At 47.8% G+C, this 23,519-nt stretch overlaps 1 protein-coding gene across 13 annotated transcripts in view; it reads left to right on the top strand.

Annotated features, from left to right (window-relative positions):
- Positions 1 to 23,519, top strand: part of DLG4 (discs large MAGUK scaffold protein 4) — a gene marked incomplete at its 5' end in the record, with an annotated part of 134,652 nt that overhangs the window by 47,277 nt on the left and 63,856 nt on the right. For 2 of the 13 annotated variants that reach the window (XM_081835647.1, XM_081835644.1), the window contains one exon: positions 14,960 to 15,076. The exons of the other annotated variants lie outside the window; for them this stretch is intronic. In XM_081835647.1, the coding sequence (XP_081691773.1) occupies positions 14,960 to 15,076 (117 nt within the window). Of the gene's footprint in view, positions 1 to 14,959; positions 15,077 to 23,519 lie in introns of those variants that run through there. 13 annotated transcript variants of the gene reach the window in all.

The raw sequence follows: 23,519 nt of genomic DNA, 5'->3' as shown, positions 1-23,519 counted from the left end.
GTAATCTGTGAACATTTGGAAGGGCACAAGCTCATCAAATCTGCATTAAGGGAGACCCGGCAGGGAGAGACTGTGTCTTCATGGGAGGGCACCCGTTTTGCAAGGTTCAGTCCCTGGCAGGATCTCCTGGAAGCACTGAGCAAAACTCATGCCTGAAATCCTGGAAAACAACTGCCTTCCAGTGTAGGCCAAACTGAGTTAAGGCCTTTGTGGGCCTGACTCATTGCAAAGTCCTCCCACGTGAGCCCAGAGTGGACTTCTGTTTTCAAATAAACATCAACACCTCCATTTTTGCTTCCAGCTCAGGATTGTTTTCCTTCCATGCAGCTTAAATGCTGTTTTATGTTCTCGCTTTAATCCCAAATCCACTAACAAGGACAAGCGAGCTTAACCTGACTCTCTTGCACGGATGACGAGGCTGACCCGAACCATGACACGTGGGGGCTTGCTTATCCCCTTCCGCCATGCGGCCGTCCCCCCGTTACCTTTGGCCAGAGGGCTCGCCTCATGTCAAGTCAAGGGACTTTGACCTTAAATTATGTACAGTACTTTATTAACAGCCTACCTGAGACTTCACCAGCATGGTGCCCTTCAGATGTTTGGGACTTAAGCTCCTATCAGCTGACTGGGGCTGTTGGGAATCGTTGTCCAAAACATCTTGAGAGCAAAGGCCGGCCTACCTCATCAGGCTGAGCTTGAAGCCTAGTAATTAAGGTCTCTGAACCTCAGTGTGTCTCTTTGTGAGCCACTCAACAACACTTGGTGCCGGAGACCCAAATAGGCAAATGCACTCCCTTGGGGCCAAGGAGTGTGGTGGAGTCTCCTTCTTTGGAGGTCTTTAAGCAGAGGCTTGACAACCATATGTCAGGAGTGCTCTGATGGTGTTTCCTGCTTGGCAGGGGGTTGGACTCAATGGCCCTTGTGGTCTCTTCCAACTCTATGATTCTATGATTCTATGATTTGTGGGGATGTGTCTTTGTGAATTCTTATGGGGAAACCCCATACCTCCATGGCAGAACAAGTGTTTTGCATGCAAGTGAAGACCTCAGGTTCAATCCCAGCAACACTTCTCATTAAAAGAATCAGGTGGCAAATAATGGGAGAGTTCTTCTTCTCCAGTACCTTTCCTCCGTGGAACTCAAGGTGAATCCCCATAGTTCTGACCATTGTATCCTCGCAACAACCTTGTGAAGTAGGCTGTGCTAAGAGTATGTGACTGGCCCAAGGTCACCTGGTGAACTTCATGGCTGAGTGGGGATTGGAACACTCTAAGCACAATGCCACGCTGGCTGTCTTACCACTTGAGATTCTGGGAAGCCACTACTGGTCAGAGCAGAGAGTACTGGGCTAGATGGAGGAATTGTTTTGCCTGGTATAAGGCATCTTCCTATAATCTTAATTTGAATGTTTTGGGATGCTCATGCAACATGTTGACAGCTGTTGGGTTTTTTGCTTTTGTTTTTCTGCGTTGCTTTGTCTTCCTTTGATATGCAGTATGCCTCTGAATGCCAGTTGCTGGCGATCACAAGTGGGGAGAGTGCCGCTGTTGCCCTCAGGTCCTGCTTGCAGGCTACTCTTTGGGGCATCTGGCTGGTCACTGTGAGACAAGGATGTTGGACTAGATGGGTCCCCCTTTGGCTCTTCTTACGTCCCTAATATGATTGCTGATTAAGTTATGCTGGCTACAATGGTTACTAGCCAAGATGGCTGTCTCCTCCCTTCACTGTCGGAGGCAGTACACCTTTGAATACCAGTATTTTAGGATCACAAGTGGGAAGAGTGTTGCTGTTGCACAGGTCTTGAATGGGCTGCATCAATAGGAGTATAGCATCTAGATCAAGGGAAGTAATAGTGCCACTGTATTCTGCTCTGGTCAGACCTCACCTGGAGTACTGTGTCCAGTTCTGGGCACCACAGTTCAAGAAGGACACTGACAAACTGGAACGTGTCCAGAGGAGGGGAACCAAAATGGTCAAAGGCCTGGAAGCGATGCCTTATGAGGAACGGCTAAGGGAGCTGGGCATGTTTAGCCTGGAGAAGAGGAGGTTAAGGGGTGATATGATAGCCATGTTCAAATATATAAAAGGATGTCACATAGAGGAGGGAGAAAGGTTGTTTTCTGCTGCTCCAGAGAAGCGGACACGGAGCAATGGTTCCAAACTACAAGAAAGAAGATTCCACCTAAACATTAGGAAGAACTTCCTGACAGTAAGAGCTGTTCGACAGTGGAATTTGCTGCCAAGGAGTGTGGTGGAGTCTCCTTCTTTGGAGGTCTTTAAGCAGAGGCTTGACAACCATATGTCAGGAGTGCTCTGATGGTGTTTCCTGCTTGGCAGGGGGTTGGACTCGATGGCCCTTGGGGTCTCTTCCAACTCTAGGATTCTATGAAAACTTCCCACAGGCATCCAGTTGGCCACTGTGAGAACAGAATGCTGGATTAGTTGGACCGTTGGCCTGTTCCAGCAGCCAGGCTCTTCTTACGTACTTATTGTGGGACTCTGTTTGTACATAGAAGAAAAGATCCTTTAAATTGTAATGTGTGACAGATTGTGTGTTTGATACCAGGACAGTGTACTTTGGGTCTGGTGTGTGTGTGTGTGCATGCAGGAGAAACAGCTGTGTCTCTGTGGCCTACTCAACTGGAGGAGGGGGGTGTAGCCTTCTCTCATCTATACAGGGAAAGGGCTGGGGAGAATCTCTGATTAACACCAAGGATTAATGATCTTAGCATAGCCCACGCAGACCACGTCCAGCCATTTCAGCTGCAGGGAGGAAGGACACTGGAAAGAGTGAATAGGTTGCTAATTCTCCCTTCTCCCTGCTCTTAATTTAAGTACCCTAGTTGCCCAAATCCCATAGCTATAGAGCACCCTTCCCCAACTTGTTGCCCTCAAGATGTTTTGGAATTGTAGCCTGGTATACAGTTGGCAGTATTTACCCATTGATGAGCTGAAGACTCTTTGCACATTCTCAGAATCGCTGTTCTCTCCTACTGCCCTGCAAGGTGCAAAGTGAATAAAACAGCAGGAAACATAATAATAATAATAATAATAATAATAATAATAATAATAATAATAATTTATACCCCACCCTCCCCGGCCAGGACCAGGCTCAGGGAGCTAACACTGGATATAAATTACAATAAAATGTAATAGAAAAAAAGAAAATCAGTCTGTGATGTGGGAGACGAAAGTTTCTGAAATATAAAGGCTAAGGCCTAATCAGGGCCTCACTCCTTCCCCTGAAAACAGCCTGTTTATAGGGTCTAATCATAGAATTGTAGAGTTGAAAAGGACAACCAGGGTTGTCTGGTCCAAGCCCCTGTAATGCAATAATATTTGGCCCAAAGTGGGTTTTGATCCCATGACCTTGAGATAGGGTTGCCATACTTCAAAAAGTAAAAACCAAGACTAAGATCCAGGACAAAGCACCACATTTTGGAAATTCTCCCTGGACGTCAATTCCACCTTTGAAATCCCGGACGTATGGCAGCCCTACCTGAGATTAAGAGTCTCATGCGCTACTGACTGAGCATAGTTCCAGTAACAGATAGGTAGCCGTGTTGGTCTGCCATAGTCAAAACAAAACAAATTCCTTCCAGTAGCACCTTAAAGACCAACTAAGTCAGTTCTTGGTATGAGCTTTCGTGCGTATCTGAAGAAGTGTGCAAGCACACGAAAGCTCATACCAAGAACTGACTTAGTTGGTCTTTAAGGTGCTACTGGAAGGAATTTGTTTTGTTTTGACTGAGCATAGGCTTTGGGTTTTTTAAATCAGGGTAGTAGCTGCTGTGATCCTCCTTGATTCTGCACTACAAATGGTAACTTTATGAAGCAAGTGTGTGTGTGTGTGTGTGTGTGTGTGTGTGTGTGTGTGTGTGTGTAGACTCTTCTTAGAATCACCAATACTGAGATAAGCTCTTGAAAGGCATAGGATGCCCACTAGAGGGTGCTAATCACGCAGGAATTGCCATTACTCCAGCACCACTACTCTGTTCTGATTTCTACTACATAGCACCCCCTGGTGTATGGGATGTCCTGTGGCTTGAGAGGTCATATTGTGTCAACCAACTGACGCCTGTTTAGCTACTGTTCATATGGAGCCAGGGCAATGCAGATCGCATCTGAAGCCTGGGGCAGGAGTCTTGTTAGAAGAAAGTTATAAACTAAAACAAAAAAGCAGCCGGTCCCTGGCTGGCTTAGCCCTCTTAGGCCCGGGGCAAGTGTACCTGACTGTCCCCTACCTGGAACCCTGAACAGGTGCTGCCTGTCCGTGTAGACCCAGGGGTCAGCAACCTCTTTCAGCTGTGGGCCAGTCCACCGTCCCTCAGACCATTTGGTGGGCTGGATTGTATTGGGGGGGGGGGAATGAACGAATTCCTATGCCCCACAAATAACCCAGAGATGCATTTTAAATAAAAGGACACATTCTACTCATGTAAAAACACGCTGATTCCTGGACCATCCGTGGGCCGGATTGAGAAGGCAATTGGGCCGCATCTGGCCCGCGGCCTTAGGTTGCCTACCCCTGGTGTAGACAATATATATGAGCAACAATGGGCCACGCTCACACCATACATATAAAGCACTATGATACCACTTTACATAGTCATGGCTTGCCCCAATCAATTGTGGGAGCTGCAGTTAGTTAAAGATGCTGAGAGTTGTTAGGAGACCCCCACCCCTTCTGATTCCCCTCACAGAGCTACAATTTGCAGAATGGTTTAACAGTCTCCCTTCCTAGGCAACTCTGGAAATTGTAGCTCTGTAGAAACAAGGGGTCTCCTAACAACTTTCGGCACCTTTAACAAACTGCAGCTCCCAGAATTCATCGGGGGAAGTCATGACTATTTAAAGTGGTATCATAGCACTTTAAATATAGGGTGTGGAATGTTTCTGTGGTCTGAGACTCAGGATCAGGCAACTGCCTAGTATGTTCCTATGAAAGAAGGTCAAACTGGTTTGGGCACAGAGGGGCTGAGCTTGCAGAGGCCAGAAGGCTAGCCTAGGAGACAGTTGGCACCAGTGAAATCTTTACTGCTTTTCCAGGCCTGTAAGAAGCCCTGCGAATTTGTAGTCCGATCTGTCATCACAGGAGGACAGAAGCTTGTTGAAAGTGGGCATCTGGTGCCCCCTGCAGGACCATTGCTAGGACATCTTGGCCGGACAGATTCATCCACACTGTTTATCAAAGCTCTTTCTGAGATGCTTCAATGACAAAGGACCACTACCAATGTCCCCTCCCAAATCACCCCACAGGCGTTCCATCAATATGTATGTCCTGCCATCACACACAGAAAGAACCTCTTTGTCTTTATATGTGACAGCTGCATCTTTTAACAATCTTCTAATTAGGGAGATATAGTCTGGCACTTTGGAGAGGCTGAAATGTATAATTCTGAATGGGGAGACCCCACTCCTCAAATGTTTTTGAAAGAATATATTAAGACTTTCACACTGCCAAGCAGCAAAGCCCTTATTTCATCCATTCTACCTCCGTCTCCATGCCCCTTTCCCTCCCCAGTTTTGAAAAAATCATTTTCTGTAAAGGACCACACAGTTACAACGTGTGTGTGTGTGTGTGTGTGTGTGTGTGTGTTTGTATACTTAAACCACAGTGAATGTGAATCAGAGGAAAGATTTGGGATTTTCTGTCATCTCTGTGGGGTGATTGGGTTATGCTATTCCCAGATTTGGGGACAGGCTGACCACATTCAGATGATACATTTAAAGCACTATGATTCCACTTTCAACAGTCACAACTTTGTCCCAAAGCATTCTGGGACCTGTAATTTGCTATGGTACTGAGAGTTTTCCCCCTCACAAAGCTACAATCTTCAAAGTGATTCAACAATCAACGCCCCCTGCAGGGGACTCTTGCAATTGTAGCTGTGGGAGTGGGTATAGGGGTCTCCTAACAACTCTCAGGACCCACAACAAGCTAAAGTTCCCAGAATTCTTTGGGGGAAGCAATGAAGCGGTATCATAGTGCTTTAAATGTATGGTGTGAAAGTGGCCTACATGTTAGAGAACCAACTTTGCACTCAAAAGATCCCAGGTTAACCCTCTCCATTTAAGACCCTGCCTTCCAGGTGCCAAAGATTCACAATGTGATAGCGCAGTTGGCCAGTCTTATAAAGCCCACTGACCACAATGCCTTCCTTTTGATTCATGTGGGTACAAACAATACTGCCCCACACAGCCTTCAACATATAGCTAGGGACTATGAGACTCTGGGCAGGAAGTTGAAGAGCCTTGGGGCACAGGTGATCTTTTCATCACTACTTACTGTTGAAAGTCATGGCCCAAGGAGAGAGGAAAATACTGGAAGTAAACCACTGGCTGCGCTGGTGGTGGTGTCAGGAAGGGGTTGGCTTCTTGGATCATGGTCTCCTTCCTCAAGGAAGCAAAAGATGGGCTACAGCTCACAGCACTTGGCAAGAATGTGTTTGCTAAGAGTCTTGTGACCCTGATCAGGAGAACTGTAAACTAGATGCTGATGGGGAAGGAAACAACATTACAGACAACAGAAGAACACCTGGTACTGGGGATATAGCTTCATTAATGAAGAGGAAAGTGAGGTGGTGCTCCAGAAACCTGCTAAAGGGCAAGAAACTACAAGAAGGAAGCAGCTAGAGGAAATGACTCATGGTTTCAGTTGTCTCTATGCAAATGCACAGAGTATGGGAAACAAGCAAGATGAATTGGAGCTTTTAATACAGGATGGCAAATATGGCCTGGTAGGCATTACTGAAACCTGGTGGGATGAGACTCATGACTGGAATGTAGGAATTGAGGGGTATAATCTGTTCAAAAGGAACAAACGAAGCAGGGAGGAAGGAGGATTATATGTAAAGGATGTGTACACTTGTGAAGAAATCCATGACCTGGAGCATGGAAGGCAGATTAAGAGTATATGAGTCAAAACTGTAGGAGAGAGCAGCAACAGTGACCTTACTGTGGGTGTCTCTATAGACCACCAAGCCAGACTGAAGACTTGGATGACGCCCTCCTAGAGAAGATTACCAAACATTCTAAAAGGAGGAATACAGCACTCATGGGAGACTTCAACTTCCCTGATATCTGGTGGAACTCAAACTCTGCCAAGAATGTAAGGTCCAACAAATTCCTCCATTGCCTTGCCGACAATTTCATTTCCCAGAAGGTGGAAGAAGCAACAAGGGGACCATTTATCTTGAACCTGGTCTTCACCAACAGAGAGGAACTGATTGACGAAGTGGAAGTACTCAGAAACTTGGAAGGATGTGGTCATGTTCTCCTGGGTTTCAAGATACAGAAGCAAGGGAAAGCTGACTGTAGTCAGACATGCACTCTGGACTTTAAGAAAGCCAATTTCAAAGAGTTTAAGGAGATACTGGGTGAGATCCCATGGTCAGAAATTCTCAAAGATAAGGGAGTCCAAGATGGATGAGAGTTTATTAAGGGTGAAATATTGAAGGCCCAAATGCATACAGTTCCAACAAGAAAGAAAAGTGGGAGGCATCTCAAGAAACCAGTGTGGCTGCATAAGGAGCTTACAGATGAGCTGAGATTTAAGAAGGGCATGTATAAGAAATGGAAGAAAGGGGAAATCACAAAGGAGGAGTATACATGAGTAGCCAACAGTTGCAGGGTGAATGTCAGGCAGGCTAAAGCTCAGAATTTGCTCAGACTTGCAAGAGAGATTAAAAATAATAATAAAAGGTTTCTTTGGCTATGTTCAAAGCAAGAGGAGGAACAAGCAAGTGGTAGGTTCCCTAAGTGGAGAAGATGGAGAAATGTGGAAAAGCAGAGCTGTTCAACACCTACTTTGCCTTTATTTTTACCCAAAAGGAAACCAATGCCCAACCTGGTGATAACAGAATAAATGATGTAAGAGGAGGGAACTGCAGCCCAAGATAGGAAAAGAGGTGGTAAGGGAACACGTAGCTATTTTAAATTAATTCATATCTCCAGGCCTGATGAGCTGCACCCAAGGGTATTAATGAAGCTTGCAGATGTAATCAATTCTTCGAGAACAGGGGAGGTCCCTGCAGACTGGAGACATGCAAATGTTGTCTCCATCTTCAAAAAGAGGGAAAAGAAGACCCAGGTAACTAGCAACCAATGAGCTTGACTTTGATACCAGGAAAGGTCTTAGAACAGATAATTCAACGGTCTGTGAGCACTAAGAAAAGGATGCTGTGATTACTAAGAGCCAGCATGGGTTTCTCAAAAACAAGTCATGCCAGACAAATCTCATTTCTTTTTTCCTTTTTTTGATGGAGTTACAAGCTTTGTGGATCAGGGGAATGCTGTGGACATAGCTTATCTTGACTTCAGGAAGGCTTTCAACATAGTCCACCATGATATTCTTGCGAGGAAGCTTGTAGAATGTGGGTTGTACAAGGTAACTGTTAGGTGAACTTTCTGATGGTAAGAACTGTTTTGACTCCCTCAGGAGGTTGTGGACTCTCCTTCCTTGGAAGTTTTTAAGCAGAGGTTGGATGCCCATCTGTCATGGATGCTTTAGCTGAGATTCTTGCATTGCAGGGTGTTGGGCTGGATGACCCTTGGGGTACCTTCATGATTCTATGAACTGCTAGAGTAGAGAATATTGAGCTGGCTGGACCAGTTGGCCTGATTCAGTCTTCATATGTTCACTTTGAGGGGGGAAATGGGATTTTAATTATTTTCATCGGAATTTGAATGTGTGTGTGAATGTACAAGAAGCACTTTTGGTTTTCCAAAGATAGGTGATTGTTTGAGGAAGCTACTTCTCTCCTCCATAATGGAAAATACTAAAAAGATAAGAACACAATAATCTTCTATTTGGAAAAAAAAAACATTACTAAAGATTGGTAGGCTATAAGAGAATAGAGTAAGGAGAATTTACATTGGCACTTGGCACTTGTCCAGTTAGCATTAAATTTTGCTGTCTTACACACACACATTGTCTCTTTTTTCTCCTTTCGGTGGCATCTGCTGTTCTAATCCTATTGTGGATGCGAATATTTCTGATTAAACTGGCCAAGGCGTTGTCTGGAAGGTTTTATCTGCAGGCAAGGCCAGCTGGCTGTTTGAGAAGGAGGGGGTTGCTTGATAGGAAGGAGCAAGGGGCAAATAGTGGTGAAAATGCTTTGCTGCATGTTCGGGTTTTTTTTCTTTTAAATGATGTGTTCTAACATTTTCAACACCCCGCTTTGCTCATCTATGAACTCCCTTAGCACCTGACACATTATTAAAGTACATGAACCCACAATACACAGTGATATCAGTTCTCTGCATAAACAATTTTAAAATTGGGGGGGGGGAGGGGAGCTGGAAACACTCATCTGAACACCTCAAATAAAACCAGGCATTTCATTAGCTGCTTTAAGACTGACAGAGTGAGTTTAAATAGGGGTGTCCAGAGTACTATCTAGTTCTGTTCTGTTAGATGAGTTTCAGTTTGTAAGGCTTGAGGATCTAGACAACGTGCTTGGATCAGTCAGGGTGACTGCTTGCACTCTGGCTTTTGCCCCTCTTGGCTGATAAAAACTAGCAGAGAGGGGAGAGCTGGGCCAGAGAGGGGAGGTGGTTAATGCCTCCTTGTGAGAGATAATAGTCCCTGCCTGCCTGAAGGAGGCAATGGTTAAACCACTCCTTAAGAAACCTTCCTTGGGTTTGGAAAATCCAAGTAATTACTGGTCAGTTGCCATTCTCCCCTTCTTGGGCAAGGTTCTTCAGTGGCTGGTTGCAAACCTCATCCAGGTGCTCTTGGAGGAGACTGGTTTTCTAGATCCATTTTAATCAGAGTTCAGGCCCGGTTTTGGTACAGAAACTGCTTTGGTCGCTCTGAAAGATGACTTATGTCAGGAGAGAGACAGGGGAATTGTGTCCCTCTTAATTCTCCTCAACCTCTCAGCAGCTTTCAGCATTGATCATAGTAGCCTTCTGGACTGGCTGTCTGAGTTGGCGATGGGCAGCACTGCTTTGCAGCAGTTCCGGTCCTACTTGGATGGTCATTTCTAGAGAGTGATGCTTGAGGAGGGCTCTTGGACCCTGTGAAGCCTTCAATGTGGGATTCCTCACGGTTTAATCTTATCCCACAAGCTATTTAACATCTACATGAAACTGCTGAGTGGAGTCCTCCAGAGTTTTGGAGTACGTTGCCAGGAATATTCTGCAGACACACAGCTCTGCTTCTCCTTTACATCTGCAGGTGTGGGAGTGGATGTGCTGGACTGATGTCTTGCCTCAGTAATGGACTGGAGGAGAGCCAATAAACTGAAGCTCAATCCAGACTGAGGTACTATTAGGGGGCTGTTTCCTAGACTGGATGGATGGGAGGTGGCCTGCTCTCGAGGGGGGTTACACTCTCTCTGAAGGAGCAAGTATGCAGCTTGGGGATCCTTCTAGATCCTTTGCTGTCATTTGATCCTCTGGTGGCACAGAAGGCCTTCCATCCACTACGGCTGGTGGCCCAGCTGCACCCCTATCTGGACTGGGTTAGTCTAACTTTGTTGTCTATGCTCTGGTATCATTTAGGTTACATTACTGCAATGTCTTCATTATACATAGGGTTGCCTCTGAATATGGTTTGGAAACATCAGCTGGCGCACAATTCAGTGACCAGGTTGCACACCAGAGCAAGGCGGTTTGAGCGTCAATCCTATAACGTCAATCCTAACATCAATGCATATTCTCTATGCATTTTTTTTAAAAAAAAACTCCCTGTAACAGCCATCTAAGAAAATGATGGACAATAAATTCAAATCAATATAATACCCATTTCCAAACAATAAACCTAATACCAAAAATTCAGTGGTGTACATAGTAGCCGCAGTGCTAAATAACTGAAAAAGCAAGTGTGTTGAACATATACATACACTCCAGCTAGACTAGTAAAATCTTGGACAGGTTACAATTCCCATTTCACAATATTTGAAACCCAGTTACATCCCACCTTCATCCTTTTCTTGCAATTCCCTCATTTGGGAACCGGGGGTGAGGCTTCAGGTTTGTACGCCTGGCTAATCTGCAGGGGAGGGGAAAGGTAGTTCCATAGGTATGAGGCTAAATTGGGACCCAAATGTGATGTGTGGTTATTTGATTTCCTATTTATTACATTTATATCTCACCTTTCCTCCAAGGAGCTCAAGGCTTCATACATAGTTCTCCTCCACCCCTCCATTTTATCCTCACGACAATCCTGTGAGGTAAGTTAGACTGAGAGACAGTGGCTGGCCCAAGGTCAGCTGCATGGCTGAGTGGGGATTGGAACTGTGTCTGATGCTCTAACCACTACACCACACTGGTTTGTTTTTTTCCAGCTTGGTGTTCCTATTAATTCATTGTGGGGTAACTGTTGTCAGTTGGCATTGAAGGTGGTCGTGGTGGGGCACAGAATAAAGGCTTAGTATGCTGGGATTTATTTATTTTATGCCAGCTGTGCCCATGACACTTTACAGTGTCCCAAGACATCAAGTCTCTGTCTAACGGAGCCTACAAAAGAAAATTCACCGTAGGGAAAATAAACAGCTGGTGAGGAGGCAGGGGATGAACAGGGAAGGAATACACAGTTGTCTCAGGGTGCCTCCAGGGTGTCAGTATTTCACAGGAGGGGTTCAAGTGCATACCAGAAGTTTAGGATTGCATATTTTAAAGTGGACTCAAAGGCTCTCTTGGCCCAGCATGGCAAATCGACTTTTTAAAAGAATTGGAACTTGTTGCAGTTTTGGAAAGTGACAGGAAAATGCATTGAAAAGGCTGGGGTGCACAAATGACTTAACGGGAAGATGTCCAAACACCCCAGTCAGCACAAGTGCTCCTTGTCATATAACCTGTTTGCAAAGAAATAATAACAAATTCTCAGGTAAGTCCAGATATCATCTAACTACAGTATAAATTTGTGCAAGCAAATCAGGATGAATACTCAATGAATATGTTTTCTGGAGATGACTTTGGTTGCATATGCTTAGGCTTACTTGCAGGTAACTTTAGGCCAGGCTTTGCCATTGTGTCACCCTTCAGAGGTTTTGAACTCTCATCAGCCCCAGCAAGCGCAGGTGGCTTGATTAGGGTATGAGATTGCAGACTGAGCAAATGTAGAGTGTAAGTTACTTGCAGGCAGGGGACTGTCTCTTTGCCGGTTAAGTAGCATCTTGTGCATAATATTGTATGTTATACCCAGAGAGGTTGGGGCTGGGTTGGAAATTTAAATAAGGACCTTGTGGGATAATGACATACACACTGCATCTGTAGAACCAGCCCTAGCGTTAGGCAGAGTGGGTCAGCTGGCTCAGGTAGCTGACGATGGGATGTGTGTGGATGGACTGTGTGACTCGAAGAGAGGGAGAGATCTCCTTTGAACATGGGCTGAGTGCATTTCTGTCCCACTGAGCAACCTGCCCCATGTAGCAGGGCTTCTACTTCACAGAACACACTATCTCCAAGGCTGACTTAAATTAAGCTGCATCCGGGTATATGAACACCATGCGGCATACCTTTTACAGCACACCCAAAGGACAGCCCCACCCCACCCCCAGTGGCGTAGCGTGGGTTGTCAGCACCCGGGGCAAGGCAAGTAATTTGCGCCCCCTAACCCGTGGATTTGCGCCCCCTAACCTGTGGATTTGCCCTAACCCCAGATGTTGCGCCCGGTGCGGCCGGCCCCCCCTGCACCCCCCACGCTACGCCACTGCCCACCCCACAGATTTCTGGGCACTGCTTTGAAAAGCCTGGCACCTGTCCCTCTCTCTGCCAAGCCGTGGCAAAAGCGCATGGGATCTCAGGCACCCACACAGGGTCTGTGTCCCTTTTAAGAATAGAAGACACGGCGAAGACTGTTGTGCCTTAAGAAATTGGGTTTATTCACCTACTTACACCCTCAGTCTGCTAGGAGGGGGTCCGCATCTTACAGCATGGTCCACAGTAGTGCAGGCAGCCTGTCCTTCACCCTCCCCAAGAACGAACTCCCCTTTCTTCTTCCCAGAAGCCCCTTGCCCTCTCCCAGAGCAGTTAGCCTAGCAACTTTCCAAATCCCCAGTCTCTGGTCACACCTGGGACAAGTTGTTGAGGACGCTCAATGGCTCTCTTTTGTAATGCTAACAGCTCTGCTCTTCCTTCAGCCAGCCAGACTATCTAGTGCAGGCATGTCCAAAGTCCATTTCGGGCCTAATCCGGCCCGCCCGTTGGTTTAGTTTGTTTCCTGGGGTAAAATCCTAAGAAAACCTCAACAACTTCAATCCTAAAACAAGCTCAACAACTTTGGATGGCCCTTTAGTCGGCCCCCACGGCCCTTGACTTTATCAAATCTGGCCCTCTTTGAAAAAAGTTTGGACACAACTGATCTAGCGTAAGACAGCCCAGGAATCCCCTTGCAGCTTATATTCTCCTGGCATATCACAAAGAACCCCAAATCCTGGCATTTATTAATTTCTAGGGTTTACCCCAAATCCCTAATAGTACTGTGTGTGTATTCTTGGGAACTCGGATTGGGAGAGAGGAGCAACAGAGTGACTTTGGGCTGTACAAATGGACACCCAAGCAGATATGGGCTAGGGAAGGCGAAGAGCAGGGTGACTTTAGGGAAGTGGTCAAAGGTCACTGGGAGAACAACTGCTTTGAATGCAGAAGGTTGCAGGGTCAATCCCCAATGGCGACAAGCCATTTTTCAGAAAGGGCTGAGAAAGACTGGTCTGAAACTTGGGGTAACCGCTGCCAGTCATTGTAGGTACAGACACTGCTGGAAATAAGTCAGCTAGTTAAGATTGTTCCATAAAGGGGAGATGAGAGACCTCAACTCAGTGGTGTAGCGTGGGGAGTGCAGGGGGGGCCAGCCGCACTGGGCGCAACATCTGGGGGGGGGCGCTCGCCGCCTCCGGAGTCGCCGAAGAGCCTCGGGCGCAGGCTGTAGCAGAGCCCCATGTCTCGTGGAACCGACGAGCTGTGCGCGCGTCCGGGCTGAAGGCGTCCGGCAGGCAGCGGCTCTCAGCACTCGCCGGGGTCCCCGCGCATCAGGGCCGCGGAGGGCGCGCCAGGCAGCCCCTCCTCACAGCCCCACCGCCGCCACTGCTGCTGCAGCTGCTGGGCCATGTTGCATTTTCCTCGCCTCTCTGCCCTCCTCCTCCGGGCAAGCGGCGTCGTTTGGGCGGCAGCGCCAGCGGCAACTCGCCTCAGATCACCTGACACGGACCCGCCGCCGCCGCGGTTACCTTACCGTAAATACCCCAGCCCAGGCAGCAGCAAGAAGAAGCTGGCAGTGGCGGCAGGTTAGGGGCGCAAATTACTTGCCTTGCCCCGGGTTCGGGAGCGCAAATTACTTGCCTGGCCCCGGTGCTGACAACCCACGCTACGCCGCTGCCTCAACTTGCAACTCGCATAATAATCTCTGAAAACACAGGTTACTGGCAGCCCAAGAATGCTTGTTGTCAGCTAAATCCTACTCAGAGTAGACCCACTGGAATCGACGTGTCTGTCCCCTACAGTGGGGCTTCTCGCATACAAACCCAGGTTTCCCACACGTTGCCAGAAAGTCGAATATGCGGAGACCCTTAAGTGGGGGCGCGTGGAGCCTGGGAGCAGAGCCCCCATGTTCAGGGGCACTGTTACTTCTCAGTGCCTGCGGCTAGGGAGATGCAAGGGGGAAAAGGGCTGGTGCCTTCCTGCCCTGTCGACTTAGGAGCTTTTGGGGCCGTCCGCCCTTGGAAACGGGATACTGGGCTGACCGCCTGGACCCGGTCCCGGGATCCGTGCACGTGGGGCCTAGGGGGCGCCTCTCCTCTTGGGCTCTGGCGGGGAGGAGGCTGGGCTGGCGAGGGAGGGGAGGGGAGGAGGGAGGGGAGGGGAGGGGATTAGGGCAGGCGGGCAGGCCGGCCTGGCGGGCAGCGGCAGCAGCTGGCGGCGGGCGGGCGGCGGGCGATGGGGCAGAGTCGGGGGGCGCCCCCTGGCCGCGGCGGCGCGTAGCCGATGGGGGCAGGCGGGGGGGCGCGAGGGGGATGGGCCTGAACGGCGTGTCCCCCCCGTTCCGCAAGCTGGGCTGCTTCTCGCCCGTCCTGTGCCAGTGCAAGGTCACCTGCAGCAACCGGACCCTCTCGCTCGTCTTCGGCTGCAAGGTAAGGCAGGATCGCGGGGGGGGGGGGGAGGCGGGCATCCCAGCTCGGGAGAAGAGGCGAGGCGATCCGTGCCAAGCTGTGCCAACGTGCAAGCGACAATCCGACTGGGACAGCCCCGCTGTGCAAACGTGCAAGCGACTGGATAAGGCGCAGGGAGTTTGTTCAGGGATGCATCTTTGGGGGGGGGGGCTGGGAAAGCTGGCCCGGCGGAATGAAGGATGCGCGCTCGAGCAAAGTGCAAGGTTGAGCGGCGCGCAAGGTTGTGTGGCCTGCTCCATCGGGGAAGGTGGGGGCGAGAAGCGACTGGCGTGCAAGCGTCTCTCTCGGGAGGGAGGCGCCTGACCTCTCCGGCGAGCGCCCAGGGGTGGGGGTGGGGGTGGGGGTGGGGGTACCTCCACACTTCTAGGGGGACATGGTTGTGGAAAGGATCCTGAGCGCCAGCCTCTAGGCCCCGCTTGCATAGTGGTGCCTGATTCGATGAGTTCCCCATATTGCGCCTGGTCCTGATGCTGAGATCTCTGCTCCCTTCATCTCTTTTTTCAAAGATGGTGCGCAAAGATGGGGTAGGGGTAGCTGATGACTAGACCCGGGCTCCCGCTTAGCAGGGATCCTGGAATCAGGCCCCACTTCCATTTTCTTCCCCAGAGGTTCTTCAATCACTCCCAGGGTTGAGAACTCTTGAACCCAGGGATTTGGGTGAGTGTGGGGTGACATTAGTGGTGCCCTATGTATGCTGGGGAATTGGGGCAGGGGTGGGGTAGGGTCGTGGGAGTCTTCTCCTTACAGTTCTCAGTGTGCAAGGAGGAGCTTTTGTCAGGGCAAGGAAGGGGGGGATATTTTTCTGAGCTGACTTTAATCTTCATCAGCCTGAGGCTTGTCTCCTCCTAAAGTCCTGGCTGTGCTTGTGAACCTGGGGATTATGCTTTTTAATCTTCTGACACTGAGTGAAGGAGGGTTGTAATAATGCAGTGACAAGCCAAGTGGGGGGAGGAGGAGGTAAAGTGGGAAGTAAGAGGGAGGAGGGAGAAAACTTCCCAGTCACCCCTCCAGAGAATAAGCCCAGCATTTCCACCCCAAGCTTATCCCCTATTTGAGACCCAAGTCTCGCAGGAGGCAGCCCTTGCCAGCCTGACACCCTCCAGATGTTTTGAACTACAACTCCCGTCAGTTTTAACCCAAACCATATGAAGGGTGCCCGTTTGGCAAAGACTGGCTTAGTAGATCTGTTCAAGAATTTCCCTGCCTTCCTCCAGAAAAACCACTACAGTGGTACCTCGGGTTACATGCGCTTCAGGTTACAGACTCCGCTAACCCAGAAATAGTACCTCGAGTTAAGAACTTTGCTTCAGGATGAGAACAGAAATCGCGCGGTGGCGGCACAGCAGCAGCAGGAGGCCCCATTAGCTAAAGTGGTGCTTCAGGTTAAGAACAGTTTCAGGTTAAGAACGGACCTCCAGAACGAATTAAGTACGTAACCAGAGGTACCACTGTATTGACCTCTGACAATTGGCCATGCTGGCTGAGGCTGATGGGTGTTGTAGCCTAAAACATCAGGAGAGCACCAGGTTGGCAAAGGCTGGTCTTAGAGATCTTCTTTCTTCTTTTCTCTACACTGCACCCCTCCTTCTCAGTCTTGTCTTTTGTCCCTTTTCAAAGCTTCCTTGTCAAAGCTTAAAAGGAAAGATCAAAGAAGGGAGCGAAAGATGGATTGGGTGCCCCCCCCCTTCCAGGCGCATGGTTGTGGGAGGCTGGATGTGGCATTGTACCAAGCATGAAACACACCAGAGAGCCCAGGTAGCAGTGGGGAGGCCTGCTGAGGATTGGGGGTGGGAGGGAGGAAGAAATATTTTGCACTCACACTCATGCAAAAATAAGAAAAATACCAACCCAAGAATCATTTGAGCCCCGTATCTCTCCTGCCCACCCGACCCACCTCGGGTTAAGAACTTAATTTGTTCTTGAGGTCTGTTCTTAACCTGAAACTGTTTTTAACCTGAAGCACCACTTTAGCTAATAGGGCCTCCTGCTGCCGCTGTGCTGCCGCCGCACGATTTCTGTTCTCATCCTGAAGCAAAGTTCTTAACTCGATGTACTATTTCTGGTTTAGCGGAGTCTGTAACCTGAAGCGTCTGTAACCTGAAGCGTATGTAACCCGAGGTACCACTGTATACTTAAGGAGGCTGCTGTAATGAAGTACTGTCTATCTGCAAAGGTAAAAACTGAAGAATCTCCAAGGACAGCTTTTCCTCCTCCTTTCATAACTTGCAGACATCTAGTGAAGCTGACTGATGGAAGATTCAAGAGAGATAAAAGAAAGTCATTCACACAGCACACAGTTAAACTGTGAAACTCCCTGCCACAGGAGGCAGTGATGACCGTCAAGTTAGATGGCTTTAAAAGCAGATGAGACAAATTCATGGAGGAGGAGAGGGCTATCAGTGGCTTCTAACCATGACAACCACATTCTGCCTCTACTGTCAGAAGCAAAAATGCCTCCGAACAGAGTCGGATTTAGGGTGGTGCTGGTGGTTTCCCCAAGGGGCCAAGCCAAGGAGCCACAAAATAGAGAATACAGTGGTGCCCCGCAAGACGAACGCCTCGCAAGACGGAAAACCCGCTAGACGAAAGGGTTTTCCGTTTTGGAGGCGCTTCGCAAAATGAATTTCCCTATGGGCTTGCTTCGCAAGACGAAATGTCTTGCGAGTTCCTGCGGGTTTTTTCCCCTCCCCCCCTTTTCCTAAGCCGCTAAGCCGCTTATCAGCTGATCGCTAAAAGCCACTAAACCGCTAATAGCGCTAATCCGCTAAGCTGTCAATGGGCTTGCTTCGCGAGACGAAAAAACCGCAATACGAAGAGCCTCACGGAACGGATTAATTTCGTCTTGCGAGGCACCACTGTATCCATAACTGGGAAGATTCATTTGGGGGTGCCAAAATTTGGCCTTGCACAGGGTGCCATATTACAAAAGATTACCAAAGTCCGCCCCTGCCTCTGGATACCGGTTCCTACTTGTGGTCTTCAATTCTTGTGAGAAAAGGATTTTGGACCACATGGGCCCACAGTGCCCTAAATCCAGTGCTGTTCAGAGGCATTACTGCCTCTGACAGTAGAGGTAGACCATAATAATCATAGCCAGAAGGCATTGATAACCTTTTGTTCTGTGAATTTGTCTTAAAGCCATCCAGGTTGGTGGCCATTGCTAATCTCTTGTGGGAGCATCATCCATGGTTTAACTACCATATTTTTCCGTGTATAAGATGCCCCCATGTATAAGACGACCCCTGTTCGACTGCCAATCACATCCATCGCTGTGGCCACTATTCTTCCCTCTTCAGTCTTTCAGAAGGTTCAGGACTCCTGGCTTCCAGCCCCTTCACTTACTCACTTTCATTTCTAAGACATTTTTTAACTCTCCAATTATTTGAATACTGCTTTACATAAACGTTGCATGCAGATTTGACAGATATTAAAACTTCCTGCTTCTGAACCTCATTTCTATTTTAGGTGTCAAATAGAGCTGTCATTTATACAGTTCATCTAAATACTAATACTACCACCAACCACCACATGGATTTCTTATCACCCAATAAAATTTATGGAGTTCATCCCAGCTCAAATTTTCTTCTACAGAGATGAAGTTCTTCCATAGCTTTATATAGGTAGAGAGCAGCCAATAGCTATCCAGGCTGTGCCACCAGCCAACCAGAAACCATGGGTGTGGCTTATGGCTGTATATTAGGTTCTCCCACCAGGTTGTGAGTTGCAAGAATTTTGTACATTTCATAATTGTACAGTGTTGTGCCTATGCATGTGTATAAATGATTTTAGGAAAGTGAAACTGGAAGAGCTTTGTGACTTGATTTGAGTGTTAAATTCTCCACCACACCAAATTTAGCTAGAGAGCTGTTTTCCCTTCAAGTCTGTGGCTGCTGGTCTGTGTCTCTGGGCTGGACACTTTGTTAGAGTTGATTATACTGTCTGCTGTCTGGCTTTTAAAAATTTCCCTTTATTTAGGCTGCAGTCTAAACTATGCATACTCAGAAGTAGTTTAATTGAATTCAGTGGGGCTTACTCCCATGTAAGTGGAGATAGGATTGCAGCCTTGGGATATTACCGTATTTTTTGCTCTATAAGACTCACTTTTCCCCTCCTAAAAAGTAAGGGGAAATGTGTGTACGTCTTATGGAGTGAATGCAGGCTGCGCAGCTATCCCAGAAGCCAGAACAGCAAGAGGGATTGCTGCTTTTGCTGCGCAGCGATCCCTCTTGCTGTTCTGGCTTCTGGGATTCAGAATTTTTTTTTTTTTGTTTTCCTCCTCCAAAAACTAGGTGTGTCTTGTGGTCTGGTGCGTCTTATAGAGCGAAAAATACGGTAATACCTTGCTCTTCCGTCCCAAAGGACTTGGGGGGGGTATCTAGGGGGAGGGGGAGAATGTTTTAAATGGTGAAACATAATACATAATGATAGGAGTCCAAGGGGAGCTGTTCTCCAGCTGTTTTGGACTACAATTCCCATCAGCCCAGCCAACTTAGGAGAGGGTGTTGTGTTGTGGCTGCTTTCCCTTATGGTCTAGTGGCAAACCGTGTGGAGAAGAGGTTATCCGAAGAGTATACCGCAGCGGAAAATGCCATTTTGCTTACAGTTTCTAAGCCCACAAGTGGAAAAGGTTCATCCTCTGGTGTGAGACTCACAAGGATGTGGTTTTGAAATGGAAACACAAATGCTTAGGAAGGCCCCCTTAAAAAACAGCAACACAGAAGCCACAAACTGAGTCAGTAGGGCCCATAAATAGTATGAATCAATCAATGTAGTTGAGAGCTATGGCAGTACTATATATTATGGCAATAGTACGTAAGAACATATGTGAAATGGAATTATGTTATAATACAGTGGTACCTTGGGTTAAGTACTTAATTCATCCCGGAGGTCCGTGCTTAACCTGAAACTGTTCTTAACCTGAAGCAACACTTTAGCTAATGGGGCCTCCTGCTGCTGCCGCGCCGCCGGAGCACAATTTCTGTTCTCATCCTGAAGCAAAGTTCTTAACCTGAAGCACTATTTCTGGGTTAGTGGAGTCTGTAACCTGAAGCGTATGTAACCTGAAGCGTATGTAACCTGAAGCGTATGTAACCTGAGGTACCACTGTATATGCAAAACAGATGTGCATTGTTGTTGTGGTTTTTGTATTAACATGTAAACACAATGAATCTAGTGTGGCCCAGTGTACATGACTGGTAACCTGGCTTTGAAAATTTGGTTCTTCTCTGAGTGTCATTCCTGCTGGACTGATTTCTTTATGATGCTATGCCATTCCTTGGTGGGAGGACCATCCTAGAACAGAGGCTCCAAAACTGTGGTCCATGGACCCCCTAACAGTCTGCGAGCTTCATTCAAGTGGTCCGCAGCATGCCTGCATTAAGTGTTCACATTGATTTATAATTGCACTTTTATTGCTTATTTTATTTCTTAAATTCTATTTTACTGTATTGCAATTTGAACTCTATGAAATGCAAATTGTAATTCAATCAAATACAATTTAAGGAGTAAAAGAAGGAATGCAAAACACAATTAAAAGCCATAGAGCATCTAGCTTAGCTCATTACTGTTGCTACAGTGGGGCAGAAAAAGCATTAAGTGGTTTGCCAAGACTCTCAGCAATTTTCAAGTGGTCCATTGCCTGGGAAGGCGGGGAGGGCAGAGTTTGGGAGCCAGTGTTCTAGAGGCAGCAACCATTTCCTGGCTAAAAAGCAGAGTGGGGTTTCCACTGTAGAGCATGAAATACTCAGGTTGCTGCTCACCTAGCAGACCTATTCATTGGCCTTTGCCCTGCCTTAAAGAGTTGTTATGAAGATAAAGTGGACTCCACCCCATAGATGTTTTCGCAGTCCCTTTGGAGGAATGATCTACAAATACATTGTTTTAAATCCTCACCTTAAAGCCAGGGTGGTGTAGTGGTTAAGAGCGGTAGTCTCGTAATCTGGGGAACTGGGTTCGCGTCTCCACTCCTCCACATGCAGCTGCTGGGTGACCCTGGGCCAGTCACACTTCTTTGAAGTCTCTCAGCCCCACTCACCTCACAGAGTGTTTGCTGTGGGGGAGGAAGGGAAAGGAGAATGTTAGCCGCTTTGAGACTCCTTGTTGTTGTTTAGTCGTTTAGTCGTGTCCGACTCTTCGTGACCCCCTGGACCAGAGAACGCCAGGTACCTCTGTCCTCCACTGCCTCCCGCAGTTTGGTCAAACTCATGCTGGTAACCTCGAGAACACTATCCAACCATCTCGTCCTCTGCCGTCCCCTTCTCCTTGTGCCCTCCATCTTTCCCAACATCAGGGTCTTCTCCAGGGAGTCTTCTCTTCTCACGAGGTGGCCAAAGTACTGGAGCCTCAGCTTCACAATCTGTCCTTCCAGTGAGCACTCAGGGTTGATTTCCTTCAGTATGGAGAGGTTTGATCTTCTTGCAGTCCATGGGACTCTCAAGAGTCCTTAAAGGGAGTGAAAGGCGGGATATCAAATCCAAACTCTTCTTCTTCTTCACTCATTAGCTTGAGAGGGGTGGGGAGGCTAACTGGAGGGGAGCAGGGGATGATAGAGCCAATCTGGTTCCCTCCAGGTGTTTCGGACTACAACTCCCATCAGCCCCAGTCAGCACTGCCATTGTAATTCAGAACATCTCAAGGTCACCAGCAGGGTGGGGGGGCGAGGGGAGGAAACTGTCATAGAAACTTGTAAAAACAATGCAAGGCATGGATGGCAAAAGCGGATAAGTGATAAATTAATTGAGGTAATCCACGGAAATGGATGGGCAGTAGATTTAGGACCAGCAAAAAGAAGGAATTATCCACACAGTGCATAGTTAAACTGTGGAACTCCCTTCTATGAGAGGCAGTGTCGGCCACCAACTTGGGTGACTTTAAAAGAGGATCGGACAAATTCATGGAGGAGAAAGTGATCAAAAGGTACCAGCCACAATGGCTGTGCTCTGCCACCATGGTTGGAGGCAGTGATGCTTCTGAATACCAGTTTGTGGAAACCGCAGGACAGTGCTCTTGTGCTTGGGTCCTGCTTGCAGATTTCCTACAGGCATCTGGTCGGCCACTGTGTGAGCAGGATGCTGGACTAGATGGGCTGTTGACCTGATCCAGCAGGGCTCTTCTTATGCTCTGCCACAAAGTGTGGAGGCCATCAGCTACGGGAGCTGGATGGACTCATGGAGGATAAGGCTCAGAATGGCTACTAGTCATATATTGATTGTATGGTACCTTGAGGATCAAAGGTAGTAAATGCCCCTGATTACCATTTTCTGGGGATCACATGTGGGAGAGGGCTATTGTGCTCATGTCCTGCTTCTGGTCTTCCCAGAAGAAGCTTCTGATTGGCCGCTGCCCAGCAAAGGACTGGAAGAAGGCTTTGCAGGCTATAACTATCTGAATTTTTGTAGGTGGGTGTGAGAAGCAGCCTTTGAGCTCCGTATAGAATTGGATGTTTGCTTTTGGGGTGGCCTGTCAAAACTACCACTGATTCTCAGCATTTTTTGCTTGCCTCCTCCTACTCAGCTTGTACATCAATAAATAAAAATACATTAGAAATGCAGTGGTACCTCGGGTTAAGTACTTAATTCGTTCCGGAGGTCCGTTCTTAACCTGAAACTGTTCTTAACCAGAAGCACCACTTTAGCTAATGGGGCTTCCTGCTGCTGCCGTGCCGCCGGAGCCCGATTTCTGTTCTCATCCTGAAGCAAAGTTCTTAACCTGAAGCACTATTTCTGGGTTAGCGGAATCTTTAACCTGAAGGGTATGTAACCTGAAGCGTATGTAACCTGAGGTACCACTGTACTTCAAACGAGCAGTTTCCCCCCAATAACAATCTCTAGGGCTCTTGCCTTCTCGGTTGCTCCCCAAAACATGGGACCATTTGGGGAAGTGAGAAATGCAAACCAGTGTCATGTACTCCCATTCTTTAGGTCTGTGCAAATGGTGACGGAGCCTCAGTCCCCTGAATAACCCTCTTCAGGAGTATGTAATGCTCCCTGTTGTCTTTGTTAGCATGAAAATGTCCTCTATGTCCAGTAAACACTGATTATTGGGTTGTGGGGATGGTTGGTTTTCTGTGGGTCTCAGCATGTATTTTGTATCAGAGAGAGGTGTATTTCTGTGTGCTGGCGTGATCATGAACATTTCTGCTTGCATTAGCTTCCTGCAGCTCTGGTGCTCAGGGCGTGGGGAAGAGAAGAACCTCTGTGCTAAGCAGTTTCACAGGGTTTCATGTGCTGTGTGGGATCTGCTGATCAATTCCACCTGCAAACTCCTCTCTTTGATAAACCTGTACTCCATAAAAAATATTCTGGAACCTCTGAGCGAGAGCCACATTTCATTTTATTGAATAATCTGGTCCATGGCCTCATGATGTATATGCCTTTTGGTATCTACTTAAAATGTTGTTTAGGCA

The sequence above is a fragment of the Podarcis erhardii genome (genome assembly GCF_964252035.2).
Source record: "Podarcis erhardii genome assembly, chromosome: 13".
In the NCBI taxonomy this organism is placed as follows: domain Eukaryota; kingdom Metazoa; phylum Chordata; class Lepidosauria; order Squamata; family Lacertidae; genus Podarcis; species Podarcis erhardii.
This window is presented reverse-complemented; position numbering and strand designations above follow the sequence as displayed.